Source organism: Dromiciops gliroides, chromosome 6 (assembly GCF_019393635.1).
Source record: "Dromiciops gliroides isolate mDroGli1 chromosome 6, mDroGli1.pri, whole genome shotgun sequence".
Classification (NCBI taxonomy): domain Eukaryota; kingdom Metazoa; phylum Chordata; class Mammalia; order Microbiotheria; family Microbiotheriidae; genus Dromiciops; species Dromiciops gliroides.
Window position 1 is genome coordinate 9984583 of NC_057866.1, and position 25132 is coordinate 10009714.

Genomic DNA, 25132 nt, shown 5'->3' on the forward strand with positions numbered 1-25132 from the left:
AAGGATTATTGTCACTACCTGGTCCTAATCATGTAGGAAGCACATTTGGCCCAATTAGGCTCCTGCTATAAATTTCAAGGCCCCAGCTTTCTGGTTGTCGGTGACACATCTGCTTTGTTATCTGTTTGACTAACCACTATCTGGTTAATTAACTGCTTAGCTTTCCCAGTTAGAGTACCCTCTAACTGACCCCAGCAAGTTGATCAACTGTATTATTTCTCATGGTCAGAGTGTCTTCCTCACAGCTAGAGTATCCCTAACTGGACCCAGGCCTACTGGGCTGCTACTACACTAGGGGTTTGAAGGTAACTCCTAGGTAGGAGACAGAGGGACAGAGTTGCCCTCTACATAATAGGGAAGGTGAGAGGGAGCAAGGTTTAGGGAGGGGGAACAATGAGTTCTGTGAGTTTCAGATGTCTCCTAGACAATGACGTCTAGAGGAAGGCTGCCTGGATTCTGGGTAAGTCTCTTTTGGAGGCCTGATGGGAATACATGGATACAGGTCATACGGGGATAGAAGGAATGAATGGGGCTGGATCTCAGATCCACAGATGTATTCCAAAGCCTCAGAAAGCAGCGATGGGAATTAGGGGGAAGAAATGGTTCGAAGAATGGTTCCCTGGTGCTCTGTAAAACCACAGCTGAAGACACTGCGTGTGATGTTATTCAACGTCTCTTATGTAAGAGTCTGTGGGATAAATTCCTGCAAGAAATTAATTCCAGGAAAAAGTGAGTCTCTCTAGAACAGCGTGTGTGCTTCCACTCAACAGCATGCTGCACAACCAGCATGTTTCTTTCTCGTCCTTCATTGGCCTCAGAGAAGCTCAGAGCCCACCCAGCTGTGCTAACTCATCGAGGAACCACTACAGTTCTGCTCCAGGTCACTGACTTCTATTCTTTTATAGGGGTTTAAACTCAGCAAACTATCTCAAATCCCATTTTGGAAGTTCCTTTTGCCATTCAGTCATTTTTCAGTCCTGTCTAACTCTTCATGACCTCATTTGGGGGTTTCATTGGCAAAGATATTGGAATGGTTTGGTATTTCCTTCTCTAGATCATTTTGCACATGAGGAAACTAAGGCAAACAGGGTGAAGTGACTTGCCCAGGGTCACACAGCTAGGAAGTGTCTCAGGCTAGTTCTGAACTCAGGTCTCCTTGACGCTAGGTCCAGAGCTCTAGGAACTGTACCTCCTGGCTGCTACTTTTAGAACTAGCTGGGGAATAAACTCTAAATTTAACCCCCACTGAACCCTAAATCTGGGAGGTCCCAGAGCCAAGAGAAGGAGGACTTCCCTCAGCTTGGCCAAGCTTTCTCCCATGCTCCTTTTGGCTCATTCTCTATGCAGCCGTCACCAAGTTCTTCAGAGATACATGAAGTCTGGTGTTGATGGTGAAGCCAACATACAGACTCTATGAGGAAGCTCATAGGGTGAGAATAAAAACAGAAGTGCTCCAAGCTCAGACCCCAGCACAGTGAAGCACTCCTGTCTGCCTAACAGGTGGGAGGTGGCCTCTGACAGATGAAAAAGTGCTAGAAAAGGAGTCAGAATCTGAGGTCAGGTGGGTTCCTACCCTGCCTCCCAGGCAACCTGTGTGTGTAGGGGGGGGGGGAGTGGTCCTTAGATATTCCTCAATATAGCATTACACACTCGAACATAGTCCAGTCAGAATTTAAGGCATTTTTATTTGGCACTAGGGAAAGAGATGGAGAGGAAGGTCAGAGACCTAGCCTCTCGGAGAGGAAGAAGAATTCAAAAGCACTTCCTCCTCAGACAGAGAAAAGGCAAGGCTTTTATAGAGGATGGAGGGGGGACTTGACACCAGATACTGAAGCAGCTGCTATTACATTTCCCAAACTCTGCCTCTGGGATTATCTCTGGCTCCTGGCTCCAGCCAGGTGGCAGCACACCTGTTGAACATCTGACTTCCTGCTATCCTATTATCTGGCAGATCCATCCTTTTTCACAGGAAGTGCTCCCCAGGCCCTGCTGCATCCTTGATTTTGTTTCTCATAGGGAAAACCCCTTCTGATAGATTTTAGGCTCATGTCACTGTGTGGCCTTGGACAAGACCCTCGAACTCTCTGGGTCTCCATTCCTTCCCTATAAATGAGGGGGTTGGACTAGATAAATCCAATGAAAGCTGCCAGCTCTAAGTCCATTCTCATAGAAGGGACAGACACCATCCAGTCCAACCCCCTCATTTTACAAATGAGGAAACTGAGTCCCAGAGAGTTTGAGGGTCCTGTCCAAAGTCACATAAGTCAAAGCAAGAAGCATTTATGAAGCCCCTACTATGTGCTAGGCATTGTGCTAAGTGCAAGGATGCAAAGAAAAGCAAAAACAGTCCCTGCCCTCAAGGAGTTCCCAGTCTAATGGGAAAGACAACAAAGTATGTATAGTACATGCAAGATATATACAGGGTAAATTGGAGGCTATTTCAGAGGGAAGGCACTAGTAAATGTGGAGAAAAGGAGGGGGAAACATTTCAGAATAATCAACAGGAGGGGGAAGGAGGGAAGGAAGAGACTCTGGTTTCAAACCTGATATCAAACTTCAACCTAGTCACTTCTTCCCCTATATAATTTTCCAGCATTTTTTTTGTTTGGCGGGGCAATGAGGGTTAAGTGACTTGCCCAGGGTCACACAGCTAGTAAGTGTCAAGTGTCTGAGGTCGGATTTGATCTCAGATCCTCCTGAATCCAGGGCCAGTGCTTTATCCACTGCGCCATCTAGGGGCCCCATTTTCCAGCATATTTTCCAGCCTTTGGAGAAATTTCAGATTAAAGCTGTTACAATCATTTTTGTGGGTTGGGGGAAGTGGTATCTCCAAAGTTAAGTTGATTTCCTGGGTGATCCTGAATTTTCCAATTCAATTCAATTCACCATCTCTGGAGTGCTAGCTCCCAGGAAAGCACTGGTCTAGGAGCTTGGCAGGAGGGAGGTTTATCAAACAATCCAGGCCTTCAAGGAAGGTACTAGGCTTTTGTTTTGCCTCAAGCTCCCTAGTGCCTAGACAGGCTTGTCACATAAAGGGCTTAAACAATGCTTGTTGAGTGTTTATGAAAAGAAGAATGAAGGAAAGGATCTATGATTTGGGTATGCAAAAGTACCAAACCAAGAAGCACTCCCCCCAAAAAAACCCACATAAAATAGACATTTTAAAAACAAAAGACATAAAATTGAAAACAAAAAACCTAATTCATAAATAAAACTGATTTTAAAAAAATTAATAAGATAGACAAAGCATTCTCTAATTTCTTTTTTTAAGGCAAGCTAAATTATCAATTTACAATCTTTTTTAAAAGGAGAAATTACAGGCAAACCATTAGAAACTATTTGGCTCAGTTAGCTAAGAAATAAAGCGAGGTTGGTCACCACTATTATTTACTACTTGAAACCTCCAGATCATTTTTAGGCAGAAGTTATTCTGAAAAAGCCCTGAGGGGTTTCCTGGCTGGCAAACTCAGTGTGAGTCAGCAGTGGGATGTGGCCAAGAAAGCAAATGCAATCTTGGGTTCCACTGAGAAAGGCCCGGCTTCCAGGAAAAGGGAAGCAACTGTCCCGCAATCCCCTGCCCTGATCAGATCTCATCTGGTTCAGTTCTGGGCCATGTGGTTTAAGGATGTTGGCTGAAGATGGCAAACAAGATAGTGAAGAGTTTTATGTTCTTGCAACCATGGAGATCAATGAAAGAATTAGAAACATTGAGCTATAGAGGAAAAGCCTTGGGGGGAAGAGGAATACGGAAGCTAGATGAGTAGCACCTGAGCCCCCATTGTAGTGCATTCTCCTCAATACCAATCCCCAATTACAATGAATACTTCTGGGGCAGCTAGGTGGTGTAGCGGATAGAGCACTGGCCCTGGATTCAGGAGGACCTGAGTTCAAATCCAGCCTCAGACACTTGACACTTAGTAGCTGTGTGACCCTGGGCAAGTCACTTAACCGCAATTGCCTCACAAAAAACAAACAAATACAATGAACACTTCCCTTATGTCATCAATAGTGTGATTGGTGCTCCAGTATAATTTAACCAATTCATAAGGGGCAACTAGGTGGTACAGTAGATAGAGAGCATCTGCCCTGAAGTGAGGAGGACCCAAATTCAAATCTCACCTCAGATACTTACTAGCTGTGTGACCCTGGGCAGGTCACTTAACCTCAGTTGCCTTAAACATCCAGGGCCATCTCCAGTTGTCCTGATATATATCTTGGCACTGGACCCAGATGGCTCTAGAGGAGAGTGATGTTGGTGACTTCGCACAGCCCTCCCTCACTTCAATCCAATTCAGTGCAAATCATGACATTAGCCCAATATCATGGTCCTCTTTGAGAATGAAGGACAAACAAACACAACCAGTTAGGATATGCCCTGATAACATATAAGAAAGAGCAGAGGTTATAAAAGTACTCTCACCCCAACACCTAGGGGATACTCTCCCTCTAAATCACTAGTGGTCCCTGGAGATAGTGGACTTAAACTTAAAGCCATTTCTACAAAGCATTCATTCACCCCAAGTTCACTTCTTTTTTTTGTTTTGGGGGGCAGTGGGGGTCAAGTGACTTGCCTAGGGTCACACAGCTAGTAAGTGTCAAGTGTCCGAGGCTAGATTTGAACTCAGGTACTCCTGAATCCAGGGCCGGTGCTTTATCCACTGCGCCACCTAGCTGCCCCCCCAAGTTCACTTCTAAGCACTACATAGCAGACAGATGAGATCCCATCGCTCCCTCTTAGCTGCTTTTGGTTCACTTTTCAGAGTCTGACTTCTAAGCTTCAAATCTGTATTCAGGCCTCAGACCTTTTTAAGCTCCCAAGGTCATCACTCAGTGCAGTGCTAGAGCTAAACTGAGAGCAGAAAGACCAAAACAAAGAAGCAAAGAGAGGCCAACATTCACTGGCCATAGATCAGTCCAGATGGGAAGATGAAGACCCAAGGCACCTTTTTCTCTTCCCCCCTCTCCCTCTCTCTCTCCCCCCCACTTCCTTTTCCATCTCTCTCCCTGTCTTTGTCCCTTTCTGTCTCTGTTTCTCTGTCTCTGTGGCTCTCTGTCACTGTCTCTGTCTCTCTCCCTTCCCTATCTCCCTGTCTCTGTGTCTACCTCTGTCTGTCTCTGGCTCTCTGGCTCTCTTTGTCTCTCTCTCTGTCTCTTTCTTTCCATCCCCCACCCACCCAAAGGCTTACATCATGCCTTTCCTCAATCATAGCCAGAAAGGAATGAGCCCTGTTATATAGTTAGCACCTTTTGAAAGGATTCTCAGTTCTGACTCAGCAGCCAATTGAAAGGCTCCTCTTCTTCTCATTGTAAGCAGACAGTCGAAAATACCTGCCCAAGCTCTGCAGTCCAACTGCAGAAAGGACTGAGCATGCTCCTAAGGCCTAGGCTTATTGACCATCCTCTCCTACACACACACATACACAATGGACAGACTTGTTTGGCACCATAGGGCAGGGTAGGAAACTATGACTGGAGTCAGAAAGAGGTCAATGACTTGGGCTCAATGGTGGGAAAAGTTTCCTAAGAATAAGAGCTATACTAGAGTGGATTGGCCTACCTCCAGAAGTGGGGTTTTCCCCCTCCTTTTCAAAGCAAGACTGGTCAGCTGGTCAGGAAGAACCCCTGGTCAGATATGGAGACGGGGCTTCTGGGTGGGGGGGCTCAGTGGCTTTGAAGACCTTTCCGACTCAGATCCTATGATTCAGTGTCGGGGGGAGGGTACAGTATATGAAGGATATATGTGGACAAGCAAGGAACTATAAGGTAATTCGGAGAGGGAGAGTGCCAAGAGCTGGGACCCTGAGAAAAGGCCTCCCACTCTTCTAAGAAATAGAGGCCAAGAGGGTCTCTATGTCAGGCCTGGGGACAGAGGGAGGAGGTGCAATGTCAAGACCAGTGAAGAGCTAATAGGTGAGTTTGGCTGTATGGGACTGGACCTGAGATTTCATGAATATGGGGAAATCTACATGAGGAAATACTTTTCCCAATGCAGGTCACCACCTTCTCTGAAATGTATAATCTTAGCGAATTTCTAAGAGTGCTAAAGAATTAAATGACTAGTCCAAGATCACATAGTCAAATTGTCAGAAGCAAGGCATGAATCCAACTTTTCCTTTCAAGGTCACCTCTATTCACTACCACAGAGACATTAAATACAAGGCCAAGGCGGCTTGCGTGAGGCCCACAACACTCCTAGTGCAGCCAAGCCAGATTCAAATGGATGTGGGATACATGGAAATGTGGTTTGCCTAACTACACGTGTGTAGCTTGTCAGATTGCTTGCCTTCTCAATGGGGAAAGGGGGGAGAGAATTTGGAACTCAAAATCTGGAAAAAAGAATGTTGGAATTGTCTTTACACATAATTGGGAGGAAAAATAAAATACCAAATTTTAAAAAACAAATATAAAAGGGAAATATTTAACAAAAATAAATAAAAATATAATAAAACATAATATTAAATTTTTAAAAGTAAGTCGGGGTGTGGCCCACGGGGATCCCTACATGTGGTCTGGTGGCCCCCATTTTTATTTGAGTTTGATACCACTGGCCTATGTCAAAGCTGCATCTCCCTCTGGAAAGTGTGTGAATGGGAGTGATATGCAATAACAATAACTAACATTTATACAGTGCTTACCATGTGCCAGGCACTGGGATAAGCACTTTACAATTATTATGTCATTTGATGCTCACTGGGAGGTGGGTGGTGGCAAACAGAGTTAAGTGATTTGCCCAGGGTCACACGGCTTGAACTCAGGTCTTCCTGACTGAAGACCTCATGCTCTGTGTACTGTGGTGCCCCCTAGCGGCAGATGTAGAGAAAGCGGCTTAGAGAGGGGCCAAGAGACTGTCCCGCTGAGGTCTTTGCAATAGCATCACCCCATGGCAGAGCTTGATTGGAATCAGTTCAGTCCAAAGCAACAATCTTTCATTAGTTTCTACCATGTGCCCAAGTGCTACAGATGCAAAGCCAGAAACAAAATAGCCCTAAGGCCCGGAGAGTGAAAAGAGAAACTAAGTAACTGCAAGCAAGCTTGAAGGAGGTGGTGGCGGAGGAGGCTTCATGGGGGAGACGGCACTTGAGGTGAGACCAGAGGGAGGGAGGGCGCACAGAGGGCACAGGTGAGGAGGGAGGACATTCCTGGCCTGTGTGAAGGCGCGAGGTGGTAGCAGACAGATTGCCAGGCTGGAAGAACAACCAGACTGTTTTAGCCTGGACAAGTGAGTGAAGGGGATGAGGTGCAGTAAACCTGAAAAGGTAGGCTGGTAGCCCTGAATGGCTACACCTCCAGACTGAGGTATTTTAGCCCCGAGGAAATAGGGAACAGCTGAAGATTTGAGGTTAAGGGACTGATGTCAGACTATGCTCTGGGGCATCGCTTTGACTGAGGCAGGAGGGATGGCTTGGAGACAGAAGAATGGAGCAATAGAGACAGGACCTCAGGGACCAATGCCCTCATTTTACAGATAAGGAAATCGAGACCCAGTGGAGTGACTTGCCCAAGATCACACAGATAAGAAGTGAGAGATCCAGGACTTTTTTTGGCAGGGGGGGGCAGGGCAATGAGGGTTAAGTGACTTGCCCAAGGTCACACAGCTAGTAAGTGGCATGTGTCTGAGGCTGGATTTGAACTAAAGTCCTCCTGAATCCAGGGCCTGTGCGTTACCCACTGCACCACCCGGCCGCCCAGAGTCAGGACTTTCTGCTAGGTCTCCCCACTCCCAGTTCAGGGTTGTTGTGCAGAAACTACTTTGTAACCCTTAAAATGCTAGAGATGTAAGCTGTTGTCACGGGCATAGAAGCATCGGTCCCCTGAGAGGTCCTCCATCGGACTGCGGGTGCTCCTGGAGGAACAGACTGTCTCCCTCATATTTCTACACATTTTTATTAGCAATTGATGATTGATTGGTTTGTTTTCATATCTCCTGCTGGCCTTTCTTTCACAATGCCTGTAGCCCTGGTCTAATGGCTGTTTAAGCCTAATGTAAGTAGAGGCCACAGGAATGTAAACAAAGAAAAACACAGACAACTTTGAGGATCAATTCAATTCAACTCACATTGGAAATTGTGATAAACATCTGGGAAATGATTGAAGAAGGGGACAGCAGGGCCAAGGCTCTGCTTCCCTTCTCCAAAGGATACCCCGCCCCGCCCCCAGCAGCCTGGCCAAGCACAGGGCCGCTTGCTCCAAGCAAGCAGGGCCCCTCCCAAGGGGTCCCTCCAGCTTAGATGGTTTCCTTGATGTGAGAAGAAATCCCTGTGGGCTGCAGGCTCACTTCTTCACTCTTTTCTTTGGTATCTTCCTTGGAAAGGCATCCTTTGGCCCTAATGAAAGCAAGGGGGAGAGGGAAGACAGCAGAAAATGGGAGTTGGAAGAGACCTCAATGGCCATGAAGTCTAACTCATACCTCGACAAGACCCAACAATTATAATAATTATAAACTAGAGCCAGCATTTGTATAGCACTTTAAGGTCGGTAAGTACTTTAAAAATATTATCTCGTGTGTATATATATATATGTATATGTATATAGATATATAGATATAACCTATATCAGATTACCTGCTGTCTAGGGGAGGGGGGAGGGAGGGGAGGGAGGGGAGGGAGGGGAGGGAGGGAGAAAAATCTGAAATTGTAAAGCTTGTATAAACAAAAGTTGAGAACTATCTTTACATGTAATGGAAAAAATAAAATACCTTATATGTAAAAAATTAAATTAAAATTAAATTAAAAAATATTATCTCATTGGATCCCCATAACAAACTTGGGAGGTAGTTGCTATTATAATCCCCAACTGAGGCAAGCAAAAGTTCAGTGACTTGCCCAGGGTCACACAGCTAAGTAAGCGTCTGAGGTTAGACTCAAACTCGAGTGTTCCTGACTCCAAGTCCAAGAGCTCTACTCAGTGGTTGTCCCACCTTGGGTGAAAGACCTCCAATGAGAGGGTGTCCCTGCACTTGGCAAGGGAGCATATTCGGCTGTTGGACAGCTCCAATTGGTAGGAAATGCTTCCTGACATTCAGCCTACACAGTTTGTTGCTTTGCGACCCTCCCCCACCCATTTATTCCTGTTTCTGCCTCTGAGACAAGCAGATCAAGGCTGATCCTGCAGTCCACCTTTCCCACTCTGGGCAGGACTCTAGCTTAGAACCAGAGTTAGGGTGACTTGTAGAGGAGATGAGGTTTATCCCTGTGGCTTCCAAGCCTTTCTGGTCATGTGACCCTGGACAAGTCACTGATCCTCTCTGAGCTCTCCATAACCTGGTCCCTTCCTGTCTTATGGTCTTCTGTTACCTAACTGTCCTCCATGCTCTCTAGGATTCAGTGACACAAGTGATAAGTTTGTGGAACACAACACTCCACCTCCCGCGCCTTTGCACTAGCTGTCACACACACCTGGATGCTCCACCTCCTGACCTTGGACTCTCAGTTTCCCTGACTTTCTTCAAAAGACTCAGCTCAAATCTCACCTGTCCCAGAAGAGACTTTTCTCCTAGATCCCTTAGCTGGTGACCCTTCCCCTCCCTGTCTCTCCTGCCAACCCCAATTTGATTGTAAACTCCTTGAGAGCAGCTGTGGTGGTCTTTTGCCTTTCCTTGTATCCCTAACACTTAACACAGTGCCTGGAATATAGTAAGTGCTTAAGAAATGGTTGTCTTGTCTCGACTCACAAATATTAGGAATTCAGAAAAATTTGGGAAGATTTGTGTGAACTGATGCTGAGCTCAGTAAGTAGAACCAGGGGGAAAATAAACACAATGACCATAATAGTGTAAATGAATAAGACCCCCTTGCCCAGGGCCTTTCCTGATTTCCCCTCAGTTACTAGTGCCTGCCCCCACCAAAAAAAAAATCACCTTGCATATATTTATATGTGGCCATATCATTAGCCCTGATAAACTCTAAGCAACTTTTTTTTTTAATTGTAGGGGCAGCTAGGTGGCGCAGTGGATAGAGCACTGGCCCTGGAGTCAGGAGGACCTGAGTTCAAATCTAACCTCAGACACTTAACACTTGCTAGCTGTGTGACCCTGGGCAAGTCACTTAACCCCAATTGCCTCACTAAAAAAAAAATGTAGGCAATTAGGGCTAAGCCCAGGGTCACAAAGCCAGTGTCTGAGATCAGATTTGAATTCAGGTCCCACTGCATCCAGGGCCAGTGCTCTATCCACTGTGCCATGGAGCTGCCCCATACCATAAGCCCCTTGAAAGCAGGCAGGACATTTTTGTCTTTGAATTGCTAGTACCTAGCACAGGGCCTGGCACATTAGAGGGACCTCTTCAACCTCTCATGTTAGAAAGTTGCCTAGAGCTCAGAGAGATTAAGGGACTTGCCCAAGGCCACACAGCCAGTGGGTGTCTGAGGCAGGACTTGAACGAAGAGGCCAGCTTGCCATCCCCTACAATCCCCCCCACCTCTGGATGAAATTCTGCACAACCAAAAAAGGAGAAGCCAAAGGACAGGCAGACACACCTCCTGTGCCTAAATGAGGAAATGTGAAGAAGGATGACTGGGGGTGGAGGTGAATGGTTAGGGTACCCTGCCCTGAAATTCACTAACATGTAGTTATTGAGCAAGTTCCATCAATTGTTTAATAGACGGCATTAACTTTTTTTAATGATATGCCCGTGATGGAGAGCTCACCTTCTCTCCATCGCCTCGATGGTCTCCACCAGGGGCATGTTGCGGGTCTCCATGAGGAAGCAGACTGCCACCCCAGCCAAGATGGCGGTAGCCCCAAAGATTACCGGAGGCAGGGCGCTGTGGTACTCTGCCAACATGGACACCAATGGGGCTGCCATGCCGCCCAAGCGAGCATTCACAGAAACGAATCCCATGCCCATCTGCCTAGCAGAGGAAAGTCAGTGGGTTAGCAAGCCAAATGGAAGTCAGAGGGTTGGAGGATGGAAGCAGGTCCTGAGACTTTCAAGGATGAAATCAGGGATCAGGGCCAAAAAGGGACAGGTTTGAGTTTGCTAGATGGTGCCCATTGAGGAAAAAAGGCCCACTGCCCCACGCAGGGGGCTCTGGGTCCAAGACTTCCTTCACCACCATTGAAGCCATGCCATCCCTCCTTGTCACTGACCAGATCCTTGCTGTGGCCTAGAGGTGCCCAGGGCCATCCCCCTCCTCTCTCAAGTTCACAGTATTCCTCCCCATCCCAGCCTCTCCCTCCATCACCGGTGACCTCTGTGCTCATGTTAATGGTCATCTGAATGCTGGGGCCTCCTCAGCTCCCATGATCTGCATCTTTACTCCACTCAACTACCCAGAGGGATGCTTCCACTTTCAACTTACACCACTCACACTTGCTCAAACTCTGCCATTTCCCTCCATCACAGTCTCCTTCATCCTCCCAGCTCTACCTCTGCCTTACTGCTCCTAACCTGGTCTTTTGTCTTCTGCTTGATGACAAACCGGTCCCCTCTGTCCCTCGCTGTTCATCTGTCACCTTCCTCTGGCCTTACTTTGTTCCCTTCATAGTCATGTCAAGTATGCACCGGCCTCTGTCCTGAGAGTCCCTTGCCTCCTTGTCTCCCTACCATTTGCACACTGACAACCCTTAACCCTAGGTCATCCCCACCATGCAGCTTGCTACTCCATCTCTTTTGCCATCTAGCTATTCAACTCAGTTGAATCAAAGCTACTCAAGGGCTGAAGTTGTCAGTGCCCCCTTGAAATGTTCAGTGCCTTGGGCAGAGCCTCTATCACACTGCCCTAGTTATAGGTCTGAATTCCATTGTTGTAATGAAGCTGCTATCTCAGAATTTAGCAGGGACCTCTTACCTATGAAATCTGAGGACCTTCACTTGGTCTTCATCCTTTTCAATCTCTCAATAGTTTTGGTGGACACCATCAATCACCCCTTTTCCCTTAGTTTCTATATTAGAATCTCCTGTTTGACCACTCCTTCTCACTTGTCTTCTAGATCATCACCCATGTCTCCACCCAAGCAGTCTCTGTCTCTGTCTCTCTGTCTCTGTCTTTCTCTGTCTGTCTGTCTCTCTCTCTCTCTTTCTCTGTCTCCATCTCTATTTGTCTTTCTCTCCCCTTGCTCTCTTCCTCTCCTCTCCCTTTTTTCTCATCTGTCTCCTTATCTCTCTCTGTCTCTCTGGCCTCGTTAGGTGTGAGGGACCATGCCAAGGCCTGGCGACCCCAGGCCCAATCTTGTTCATTCTCCTCTACAAAAATCTCCTGATTCCAGTCCCTTCTTTCTACTCCCAGGTTCGCCATCCTGGTTAAGACCCACACCTCTCATCTGGGCTACTGTGTTGTTGTTATTGTTCAGTCATGTCTGACTCTCTGTGACCCTGTTTGGGATTTTCTTGGCAGAGATGCTGGAGGGGTTAACCATTTCCTCCACCAGCTCATTTTACAGATAAGGAAACTGAGGCAAACAGGGTAAAGTGACTTGACCAGGGTCACACAGCTAGTAAGTGTCTGAGGCTGGATTTGAACTCACAAGATGAGTCTTCCTGACTTCAGGCACCCCTCTGCCCCCCCCACTCTGTGCACTATGGCCCCCCCTAGCTGCCCCAATCAGTGTCTCTGTCTCTGCTCCACTCTATCCTTATTCCCTCCTCATTCACTCAGATGACAAAGTCATCTTCCGATAGCCAGCCCTTAGAACATCTCTCCCCTTCTCAAAAACTTTAACCGTTCCCCGCTGCTGCTAGAACTAAGCACAGAATCTTTACTCTGACTTCAATCTGACTCCCATTTACCTTTTCAGCCTCACATCATTTCCATACTCAATGTTCCAGCCAAAGACTTCTAGCTCCAAATTTAACCTTTCACCTCCCACCACCACCAAGCCTTTGCGCAACTCATGGCCTCTGTTTGGAGGGCATTTCCTCCTCATTGATTCTCTGAATTTTCTCCTTCTTCAAGGCTCAGCTCCCACACTATTTCCTTCCTTCCTAATTCCCCTTGCCTCAGGCTAATGCCATCTCCCTCCTCAAATGACCTTAGATGTATCCATATCCCAAGTGGAAGGGAAGCTCCCTAAAGACAGGAAATTTCATTTTCCCCTTCAGATCCCCAATGCCTAACAGCATCCTGCATACAGTAGGCCATCATGACATGCTCATTGAATTGAATTCAGATAAGGAAAGAAGACTCTGGTTTAGACTGAGGACTCTACCCTCCTTCCAGGGCACCTTTGTGAGCACATCCCGAGAAGCCAGCAGCACCCCACCCCCTGCCTACCTGACCTGTGTTGGGTACAGCTCCCCGGCAAAGAGGTACACAGAGATGAAGGAGCTGGCCAGACAGCCCTTCCCCAGGGCCGCCTGGGCCGTGCGCAGGGTTTGCATGTCTGTGGAAGGATGGAGAAAAGGAAAGCATGAACAGCTGCTGGGAAAGGAGGAGATGCCAGACTGATGGGCTGCATCTGGCCCATTCCCACCTCAGGCTCCTGCCCAAAGTCATCCCCAGAGTCCTGTGCTTCCTATCCCCCACCTTGCCCCACCCTGGGCCAGGCCCTCAGTACCTCAGTGGATCAGTGTCAACTCCCTTCGCACTCACTCATTCATTAATTCAACAAGTGCCTACAAAAATGAAACTTTCCCATCCTCTCAAATTCTACTGGGGAAGTGAAACCCAATGGGCATGGATGGGGAAGTAAATACAAAATATGAACATAGTCAAATACAAAGTAATGGGGGGGGGGAGGGAGGGGGGGAGACCTCACACCTGAGCGGAGCCCTCAAAGGAGCCATAGATTCCAAGAGGTGGAGGTGAGAAGGGAAGACATTCCAGGTATAGGGCATGGCCTGTGCAAAGGCAAGGAGGTGGGAGATTGAATGCCATTTATTGAGAATAGCAAACCAACCGGCTTGGTTGGAGGGCAGAGTGTGTGAGGAAAAGTAATGTGAAATCAGCCCAGGGCCAGACTATGAAGGACTTTCAGGGCCAAACCTGGGAGTGTGTATTTTATCCTAGAGACAAGATGGAGCCACCCAAGAGTCTCCATCCCACAATCCAGTCTGCACATTAATGGCAGATTAATCTCCCAAAGATCGCACTTTCATCCTAGTACTGCCCTCCCCAGAAACCTCCTTTCTTACTCTTGCCTACCACACTTCTGATTGGAATTCAAGGCTCTCCATCATAATATAGTCCCACCTTCTCTTTCTAGCTTTATGTCCTCCCCACCCCATTCCTCAACAGGACAGCTGGGTGGCTCAGTGGTGTGGTAAAAAGTTTTTAACAGTCCGTTAGTGAATACGGAAAGACGTCAGTTTTTAAAGGACCACCCTTTCGGGGAGGAGACCAACAGCTGTGCATGGGCTACACACGCCAGCCCGGCTGCTAAGCACTCCACTTCCGGGGTGCGAGCTTAAAAGGCAAGGAGAGAATGGAAGTGAGGTCTTTTGCCTGCTCTCCTAGTCTGATGGCTGCGCTGCTCAAACAGACACTGACTGAAGTTCGACTCTGCCCGGCTCGCCATTAGCAGCATGTGCTTGACACGGCTCTCCCCCCAAAGGTGGCCTTGGGCTTTTGGTGAGTTTTATACGGAATATAGACTAAGCTTAGACTTGAGACTATTTGTTTTGTATTTCTACTTTCCTATCCCTCTAATCAACATCACCTTGTAACTACCAAACAATAAAAGCTCTAACTAGAGACCAGGGGCTTCTTTACCTTACTGATCTGGGAGATAAATTAAGGGAAAGGTTAAAGAAGGGAGATTAATGCTCTAGTATCCAATTTAAAATCTCACAGTGGATAGAGTGCTGGGCCTGGAGTCAGGAAGACCTGGATTCAAATCCAGCCTCAGACACTTGCTGTATATCCCTGGGAAAATAATTTAACCCTGTTGGCTTCAATTTCTCATCTGTAAACTGAGCTGGAGAAGGAAATGGCAAACCACTCTACTATCTCTGCCAAGAAAAGCCCAAATAGGAGCAAGTAGGTGGCACAGTGGATAAAGCACCAGCCCTGGAGTCAGGAGGACCTAAGTTCAAATCTGGTCTCTGACACTTGACACTTACTAGCTGTGTGACCCTGGGCAAGTCACTTAATCTCAATTGCCTCACACAAAAAAACAAAAAGCAAAAACAAAACAACCCCCCCCAAAGTAAGATAAAAGTATTGAAAAAAGAAAAGAAAGCCCCAAATTGGGTCACAAGGAGTTAGGCACAACTGAAATGACTGAACAACATCAACAAGCAACGTCAGCTGTTGTCATGTGTTGGGAGGACACACTCACCCTCCAGAACTTCAGACTTAGGACCGACAGCAGGGCAGGGATGAGTCATCATTGAGGAGATCACATACCCTACATCTAGAGCTGGAAGAGACTTGAGGGTTATCTAGTCTCCCTTCTCATTTAACACATGAGGAAACTGAGGCACACAGAACCTATTCAAAGTCATTCAGGTAGAGTGGCAGAGGCAGGATTTGAACCCAGGTCTCTGACTCCCAAGCCAGTTTTCTTTCCACTGTAGCATGTTGCCTCATATATTTGCCACAAATATTTGAATTTTATTATTATTACTATCTGTATGACCTTGAGCAAGAGAGCCTCTCAGAGCCTCAGAGCCACATCTACAAAGGGACAGATTTCTTCCTCTCTGTGTTGGCTGTGAGATTCACAGATCCTAGCATTGCTGACACCTACATCCAGGTGCTGTTCAGACTAACAGCTCCTGCACTTCTCTTTTCGCTCTGAACTCTAGCTTCCTTATCTGTAAAATGGAGACAAGAATCCCTGCAAATTGGGGCAGCTAGGTGGTGCAGTGGATAGAGCACCAGCCCTGGAGTCAGGAGGACCTGAGTTCAAATTCAGCCTCAGACACTTAACACTTACCAGCTGTGTGACCCTGGGCAAGTCACTTAACCCCAATTGCCTCACCAAAAAAAAAAAAAAAAGAATCACTGCAAATCCCACCTCACAGGGTTATCGTGAGGCTCTAATGAAAAAATGGACACCAAGTGCTTTGTAACCTGGGAAGGGAAGACATCGTAGCTCACATGACTTACCTTGTGGGACAAACATGTTGGCGATCACCATGAACCCCGCCAGGATTAGGAAGGAGGCCACAGTGGCCCGGCGCCCCACGTAAATCATAGTGGTAGTGGAGACCAGCATGGCTGGGATGTCAATGACCCCAAACATCACCTGGACCAGGTAAATGCTGAGGCCAAACTTCTGCAGGTCCATGGCCAGGCCATAGTAAGCCAAGGAATTGGAGAACCTGGGAGTGACAGCAGAACGCTCTGCTTGGCCCCATGTCCCCTTGGCCCACCCCACAGCTCTGCTGCTAGTGCCGATACCTTGATGCCTCAGTTTCCCCCACTCCCCTCCCTTCCCATCAGTCACTCATTTCTGCGCTTAATGCACTACAGACTGGATACGTAAACTTCTTGAGGTCAGAAGCATCTTCCTTTTGTCTCTGTACCTCTAACACGTGGCACCTAGTAGGTACATAATAAATGCTTGCTGATAAATTTCAGTAGATGAGGAAGGCTCCTCTGACTCCTGGTTTGTTTGATCTAACAGGGACCAGTTGGAGGAAGTTGCCGAGAGGCCAGTCTAGGCTTGATGCCAGGGCACTTCCTAAGAGTCAAAAGCTGTCCCACAGGGGAGTGTGGGGCCTGCCTGGGTTAGGGCTGAGCTCCTGCTCTATCCTCTCTGGAGTTCTCCAAGAGAGGCTAGAGAACCATGGATGCTGAAGTGTCCTCCACAGCCCGACAGTGCCAGCTCCTTGTCACTGTTCTGGATAGATCTAGACATGTACAACTCTCCCCTGGCTGGACTGGAAGCTCCCTGAGGGCAGGGACTGTGTTTGTGTTGTTTTATATCCCTAGTGCCCTGCACATAGTAGGTGCTTCATAAATGGTTGTGGATTGACGGACGACACTGACACTGAGGTCCCTTACAGCTCTGAGATACTGTGATTGTGGCTGGCGAGAGTTGAAAGGGCACCAGTCCTTGTGGGTGGGGACCCCCAGACACTGCAAGGTCACTGTGATCAGGCAGGTGGAGGAAAGCAGGAAGAGCAAGAAGGGGCTGCCTGTGGAGAAGCTTGTGTGAGGTGAAGTCCCATTGGGAGCTTCCTACTTTTAGTAAGTAATTTCATTAATTAGGTGCCCCACTCAGCTGTCTCTACCTGACAAAACAGCGCAGGTGCTGTCAGCAACCATTCTGAATTTTGGTGCTGTGTGCAAGAGCCTATGGCCCCACCCTAGTTATAGCTCTAGCTGCCCTTTGTAACACTGATGTTTGTGGAGTTACAGTGTTTTGTCGGACTTTTTCCTAGTCTAGAATTATGCTTGGGAGGACATGATTTGACAGTGGAAAAGAGAAGATTTAAGATAGCATGGAGTGGGGCAGCTAGGTGGCGCAGTGGATAAAGCACCAGCCCTGGATTCAGGAGTACCTGAGTTCAGATCTGGCCTCAGACACTTGATACATACTAGCTGTGTGACCCTGGGCAGGTCACTTAACCCCTATTGCCCCGCAAAAAAAAAAAAAAAAAAAAAGATAGCATGGAGTATGGGAAGTACACAGAACAAAACTCATTATCTTTCCCCCTAAATATCCCCCTACCCCACACCTTCCTGATGACTGTAGGAGGCACCACCATCCTCTCAGTCCTTCAGGCTCACAACCCAGGAGTCAGCCTGAACTCCTCACAATCTCTCCCCCCACCCATATCCAAGCTGTTGCCAAAGCCTGTGGATTTCACCTCAGCAACATCTCCTGAATATGCCCCCTTCTCACTCTGACACTGCCCCAAGCCTGGTGCAGACCCTTATCGATTCACACCTTGATTATTGCAATAAGCAGTGAGGGGTTTGACTGCCTTAAGTCTCTCCCTACCCCCGTTCATTCTCCACTCAGCTATTAAATTAATCTTCCTAAAACACAGGGCTGTCCATGTCACCTCCATTCAATAAGCCTTGTGTTTTAGGAAGATTAATTTAATAGCCCCAGGGGGGCTCTCTCCCTGCCCCAGGATCAAATAGAAAATGCTGTTTGGCATTCAAAGCCCTTCCTAACCTGCCCCCTACCTTACAAGTCTTCTTACACCTTCCTCCCCAATATAGACTCTACAAGTCAAAGACAGTGGCCTCCTTTTTTGTTCCACTGTGATAAGTGTGACAGAGAACCAATTAGGGAGATGTAAATTCATTGCTTTGTCCAAGTGATGATCCAGTCAAGATTGTACAGCAAAAATTTGTGTGGATCCAGTCAGGATCCAGTCAGAGGGGTGACATAGAAGATAAAGAAAGGGAGGTCTCACATGGGACAACTGATCTTTTCCACAAGGGGTCTAATGTATAATGAATATATTTTCTATGCTCCCATATTCCAGTGTAACACAGAAATATTGTTCAGGCAAAGGCCCACATGCTGGCCACCATTTTGAATTGTCTGTAGCACCCATCAAGAGCTGGCATACCCCCCCACACCTCCAAATTTGGGGAAATGCTCATCCAAGAGCTATTACATAGCTTCAAGATACTCAACAGAGGAAAACTCAAGTGATGGTCTTTTGTGTCAACCTTATACCTAGAGATTTTCCAGGTTGATAGCAGTTTGCACCTGAGGGCAACTTGGAACACCTGCTTATCTGCAAGGTTCACTCCCTCACTGCAGTATTTCCCAGCAGCTCTTATCAGTGGTTACCAAATTGTTCCTCCAAAGTCAAAAGACTAGGGAAAAGGCCACCACCCCCATCCCATACTCAAGGATGGATCCCATGACCTACCAGACAACCATGAGGCAGCAAGTGACCTTTCGAATGGCTGGTGTCCGAAAGAGGTCCAGGACAGAGCTAGAGGGCCGCCCAACTGAAGACTCACTCTGCATGTAAGCACTCACCACCTGGGTGAAGCAAGTCCATTGAGAGAAATTGGGTGGTATCACATCAAAGCATCCCAACCCCCTCTGCTTTCTTCAAGTTTCCTTCCCACTGTGAATAGGGGTACAGATGACCTCCTTGACCATCAAGTCCAGCCCCCATTTTTTAGATGAGAGAACTGAGGCCCAAGGAGACTTAGTAATTTGCCCAAGGTTACATAGGTAGATCAGGATTTGAACTCAGGTCTTCTGTTGCAGGAGCCATTTTTTTTTTCATTCTACCACACTAATCCCCCAATGAGATATTAGCCCCCAAGTGACATATTGGATGCCAAATTGGAGACTGCCTGAGGGGCTATAACTAGACCTTTGGCATGGATGCTGGGCTCCAACCCGCCCCAAAGATGCTGCTAAATTTCATCTCCCCATTGACCCTGTGCCTCTCTCTAAGGCCCTCCAGGGGCTTTCGAAGGTACTGATTTCCAGAAGATTAAATCTTACTCTGGGAGTAGAATTGGGGGAGGGGAAAGCCACTTTCTGAGGCCTGAGGCTGCTGAATGAACTGTCAGGTGGGACCTGAGCCTCCCCCTCCCCACCCCCCCATCCCAGCCCCGAGCGTTCCCCAGGCCAGCAAGCACAGGGAGTACCCCCAGGAACAGGAGGCAGCCCCCACGCTCTCCTCTCCTGTTACCTCCTTGGTAAGTCGCTGCCCTTCCTCTCTTTTCCCATTTAGAGTGGCCACTTTCCGCAGGTTCTGGATGGCCAGGTGGGATTTTCCATGGAGAAGGAGCCATCGCGAGGACTCAGGCAGCCACCTGAGCAGGGAGGCATGACAGTGAGTCGAGGCTGGCTGCCGGAAGCCTCAGGGGGCCATGTTTCCAGTGCCCCGCAGGAGCTCACAGTCCAGCTGCAAATATATAAGTATATATGGGGGGGGGCGGGGTTACAGTGGAAAGATGGCTGCCTTTGAATCTGAGTTTAAATCCAGCATCCATCACTTACTGCCTGTGTGAACTTGGGCAAATCACTTCATCTCTCTGGGCCTCAATTTCCCCAGCTGTAAAATGAGCAGAGTGGACCAAATCGGCTCTTGGGTTAAGGATTAAATTGAGAAACCGATACTGTGTAGTTGGGGGAGGGGACCAAGAAAGGCTTCGTGGAGAAGGTGGTATTTGAGCTGACTCGAGGGGGGTGGGGGAGGCTGGGGTAGCGGCAACAATATTGACAACACTGACAGATGGAGCTGCCAAGGAGAATCTAGGGGGTCTGGGTTGTGGATTTTTGTTTTGTTTTGTTTTTTAAGGTGAGCAGCAATCACTCAGAACATTCTTTAACTCACCTGGATGTGACATGGTCTGGAGAAAAGGAGAGCTTAATGAGAATTTCCCTTTCCCCTCAGCTCGGAGGAACATGGGGATCCTGGCTCAGAAAGCCACGCCAGGAAAAGAAACAGGAAAAGGACCAGGAAAAGGACCAGGGACTGGATGTAATACCTCAAATATGTAGATGAGGAGCTTAACAAACCACACAGCTCTTACAGCCCGCCCCCAAGCCACTGCTGGGACAGTCCTCCTGATAGCCCAGCATCCTCTCTGGCCTGGGGTACATGACCCAGATTTACATTATATAGGAGGAGGTACAGCTTTAAATCTAAAGAACTGGCCACCTTGTCCTAGATCCACTTGTTTGTATTCAGCCATTCCTTCATTCAATCAGCCAGTTAGCTGTCAACAAGCATTCATCCCCAAGGCATTCTGGTAAAATACCAGAGCTGTCTCCAGAGGCTGTCCCTTCAGGCCAGGCCAGGCCAGGACTGGATTCCTCAGTACCCTCCCTGGGACCAAGTCCCAGCTCTGCCCATGCTACCACTCCTAGATAGCACCCAACTCCTCAGGGGATCGTCTCCCAGCTCAGCTCGTAATAAGGCTGGGCCGACAGAGAATCTGAATTGTCTCCTGTGGACTGTTCTGCCTTCCACAGGTGGCGTCCCAGGCACTGGAGAAGCTGAGGTGTGCTGACACAAGAGCTTGGTGCCCAGATGAAAGGTGGTGTGGTCTACGCCCTCAGGGCACACACACACACACACACACACACACACACACACTCACTTACACAGTCACAGCCCCACTCCATCCCCCAACACTCCCCTCAAAACATACCAAGAGTACAGGAAGATGACCAAGAAGGGGGCGGAGACAGCGAACTGCAGCCATCGCCAAGGCCGAACCAGGTATGCCACTCCTGCCAGCAAGATCTGCCCCAGGGTGAAGGCATAACCCAAGAGGGCTCCAGCCACTGTGCGCCCTTGGGTGGGCATCCACTCCACAACTGGGGAGAAGACAGAGGTGAGGGTGCTTACTGAAAGCACAGCACGCTGCCGGGACAGCGACCTTAGGAAAAACCTCAGTGGACTCGAAAAATGGGTCAAGACACAGAATTGGAATAAATGTAAATCTAACACTTGGATTCGAAAAATCAATTGTACAAGTAGAGGGTAGAGGCTGTGAGCTGTGAGGCTGACCTAATAGCAAACAGTTCACAGGGAGAAATGATCAATCCTGGGGAACTGGAGTGTAAATGACTTGCCCAAATGTACACATTTAGGAAGTGTCAGAAGTGAGATTTAAACCCTCTCCTTGACCACAAGCCCAGAGCTCTAGCCATTCTGCTACCCTGCCCTTAGGCTGCAAGGACACACAGTAATCAGGATAAGTGAGGTCAGAGTCCTGTGCTCTCCCCTGGTGTGTCTTCCCTCCCGGGCCCTGACAAACTAAAGTCGATCTGGTTGGAAGACAAGAACAGAGATACAGCTAAAAATCAGGTCATACAAGAAGGGCTGTGAGGGAGGAGGAAGAACTCGGGCCTGGGAATCAGAACCCCTTTGCTCCAGGGCTGGCTCTGGGAGTTTAACTTCCTGGCACCTCAGTTTCTTCCTTTATTAAAAGGGGATCATTATTTTCTCTTATAACATGACTAATGCAGAAATATGTTTAATGTTATTATATATAACCTATATCAGATTATCTGCTGTTTAGGGGAAGGGGGAGGGAGGGGAGGGAAGGAGAAAATTCTGAAATTGGAAAGCTTGTATAAACAAAAGTTGAGAACTATCTTTACATGTAACTGAAAAAAAATACTTTATTCAAAAAAAAAAAAAAGAGGGCAGCTAGATGGCACAGTGGATAGAGCACCGGCCCTGGAGTCAGGAGTACCTGAGTTCAAATCCGGCCTCAGACACTTAACACTTACTAGCTGTGTGACCCTGGGCAAGTCACTTAACCCCCATTGCCTCACTAAAAAAAAAGAAAAAAGAAAAAAAAAGGGGGGGGGTCATTAAAATGGCATCAACCCAAGAAAATCATGGTTGGGGCAGCATACTCTGTTTAAGTAGAGGCTAGATGTGGAAAGAAGGCAGAAGCAATGTCTACACTGAATGGGAAGCCCAGCTGGACTCCCACCCTCTGAGCTTCCGTGATGCTAATTCTCAGATTGTGTCTCCAGCTGTCTCTGTGATGAAATGTACCCATTTCTCAGACCTCTTTTCTTTGCTCCCTCTTCTTCCCCTGCCCCCTCCAGCACCAAGACGATCCTCAAGTGGAGCTTGTGGCTCCCATCACCCTCTGCCCTTGCCATGAAGTGAACCTTCCTCAAGGTCAAGGGCTATTTCCCCAGATGGAGCAGAGCGAACCCTCTAATCTGTAACAGGAGACAGAGCAGCCAGCCTGGCTGGAGGCTTAGCCTGTCCTCTCCATCAGTCACAGCCCAGCCTCAGGTGCTGACCGCTTGCCAGAGTTCCCTTGAAGCCGGCCAGGAGAAAGGATTAGCTTGGAACACTTGAGTGGGGGAGGATTAGGCCCCATCTCTCTTCGTTGCTTCATGCAAGCCCACCCGGCCCCACCGATCATTGCCACTCTGGTCGGGAGGAGAAGTCAGTCCCATCTGCTTCCCTCAGCGGAGCCCGAGGAGAGCAGCAGAGAGCTCTGGACTTCAGGCTCTGCCTCTGACCAGCTGTGGGCCCTCGGACAAGTGTCTTCCTCCTCTGTGAAATGACGAGGTGGGCTTGGAGGGGCCCTGAGGTGTCTGCCTCCATCTGACAAATATATGTGACCCTCCCCAGCCTTGCTCCCCCCCTCTGCTGAAGGGATGAAGGCGATATCATCTTCCCCTTCAGCCTCGACCTCCCCTCCCCCTCCCCCACAGCACTGTTATCACACTCTACCTGGAAAGACTTACCCAGAGAAAGGGAGTTGAGGATGATTCCAGAAAAGGTCATGCCCGTCAGGAAGCGAAAAACACAGTAGATGGTGAAGGAGCTGAAGTAGGCTGTGCAGGCCCCGGACACAGCAAGCTGCAGGTAGGACCAGATGAGGGGGGCCTTCCGGCCCCACCTGAGCCCAGAAGAGAGAAGCCCATAATCACAGAGTCACCTGGATGTCCACAGGCAGGAGCGCCGCCAGCCGATGGCTTGGGCACAGGGGGTTCTGGCTTCCATCTGGTTTCATGCATTGTTGGTAACTCCCAGTGTGGAAACTCCTTCTGGTGGTATGGTTCTGCTGCTCTGACTGGGCAATTCGGCTTGGCCAGAGCCACACAACAGGAGGGGTCAGAGCCCGGCCTTGAATATTCCTGACCCCAGGCCTGTCCCTCTCTCTACTCTGCCTTTGAAGCACAGTAGCTATCATAGGAGAAGTTATTTTAAATGATAATCTATGTCATCGATGATGACTGATGATGGGTATTGATATGGGCACAAAGGAGTCACACTGTTCACTGTTGGAGACAATGGCTACATCAAGAAGACCCAGATCCACTGAAGTGTTGTAAGGATGATAAGATTCTCAGTTTCTTTATCTGCCAAATGGGGATGGTGATAATGCCTGCCTCTCAGGGTGGTTGTAAAGACAAATGAGATGGGGCGGCTAGGTGGCACAGTGGATAGAGCACAGGCCCTGGATTCAGGAGGACCTGAGTTCAAATCCAACCTCAGACACTTAACACTTACTAGCTGTGTGACCCTGGGCAAGTCACTTAACCCCAATTGCCTCACCAAAAAAAAAAAAAAAAAGACAAATGAGATGATATTTGTAAAGAGCTTTGCAAACTGGAAAGCTCTTGGTTTAGGGAAGAAACTCTATGGGGTCTGTCACCTTTTCTGCAGCCTGCAGAGTTGTCATGGGGCACTCAGACTAAGTGAAATGGCTGCCCAGGGTCCCAGAGTCAAAGCTAGGTGTTACTGGCTCCAAGGCCAGCCTGCGCTGGAGGGCTACCAGAACCCTGGTCAGCGCACCTGGAGTCTTGGTCAGCTGAAGAGCATTCAGAGAAGGGGGATTAGCCTGGTGAAGGGTCTTGAGTTCATGCCTTGGGAAAATCAGTGGGAGGTTTAGGCTAGAGTGGGGGCGATTTGGGGAAGAAAGGAGGGAGAGAGAAAGAAAGGAAGAGAAAGAAAAAGAGGGAGAGAGAGAAAGGAGGGAAAGAGAGAGGAGAGAGAAAGGGGAAGAGAAAGGAGGGAGAAAGATAGAAAGGGAGGGGAGAAAGATAGAGAGACAGGCCCCCAGTGCTTAATATGAATCTTCCATTGAAGAGTGTCAGGGGAAGGGGATGGGGATGGGATGGGGTGGCCCACCTGTCTGCCACACTGCCAAATACAGCAGCCCCCACCAGCACCCCTGCCATATAGATTGTCTGAGCCAGGTCCCTCATGGGCCTTGAATCGCACACCAGATCCCACTGCCAGGAAAAACAGAGACTTGGTGACTGTCCCCTCCCATGCCCCCCCAGCCCGAGGCCTGGGCCTGGGTCCTCTCCTGACCTCAGTCACGATGGTGGAGGGGAAGATGCTTTGGTCGTAGGTCCATCCATCTTCACAGCCCTCTGTGGCCACGCCACTGACTGTGGCATTGGGGTCCAGTAGTGCCCACTGAGGCTGGACAAAGCGCAGGCAAGGCTCTGGCCTCTGGTGCTGGTCTATGGGGATGGATGCCCGCCACCAGTTCTCCACCGTGAGGTTGGTGCCCCCCGTCCCGTTGGTGTGGCCCAGGCAGTGGTGCTGGGGGACAGCAGCTGTGAAGTTCTGGAGGAAATTGTGGCAAGCTAGAAGGGAACAGGGGAACAAGAGAAGAGCAGTGTAGAGCATCTGGAAGCGGCCCACCCCCCCCAGGGTGTCCAGCAACTCCGTGAAGGCCATGGCCAGGAAGGGCAGGAGAGCTGGCCTGCGGGCACCAGCAGCAGATGCTGCCCACTAGCCTTAGGCGGGCATTATATAAGGGAACCCTGGGGTCAGGGAAAGGAGGGAGGAAACAGCCCCAGGGATTAGGAGCC

At 48.6% G+C, this 25132-nt stretch overlaps 1 protein-coding gene across 1 annotated transcript; it reads right to left on the reverse strand.

Moving 5' to 3' along the window:
- Nucleotides 1-8167: 8167 nt before the first annotated feature.
- On the reverse strand, nucleotides 8168-24998 carry LOC122731102 (solute carrier family 22 member 20-like). Its single transcript, XM_043970963.1, has 10 exons — nucleotides 24624-24998; nucleotides 24438-24541; nucleotides 23048-23202; nucleotides 20974-21142; nucleotides 19506-19629; nucleotides 18723-18838; nucleotides 15988-16202; nucleotides 13210-13318; nucleotides 10645-10848; nucleotides 8168-8324 (listed from the first exon to the last, which is right to left on the reverse strand). Exons 1-10 carry the CDS (start codon nucleotides 24996-24998, stop codon nucleotides 8225-8227), a joined length of 1671 nt encoding a protein of 556 aa, XP_043826898.1. The 3' UTR covers nucleotides 8168-8224.
- Nucleotides 24999-25132: the final 134 nt, after the last annotated feature.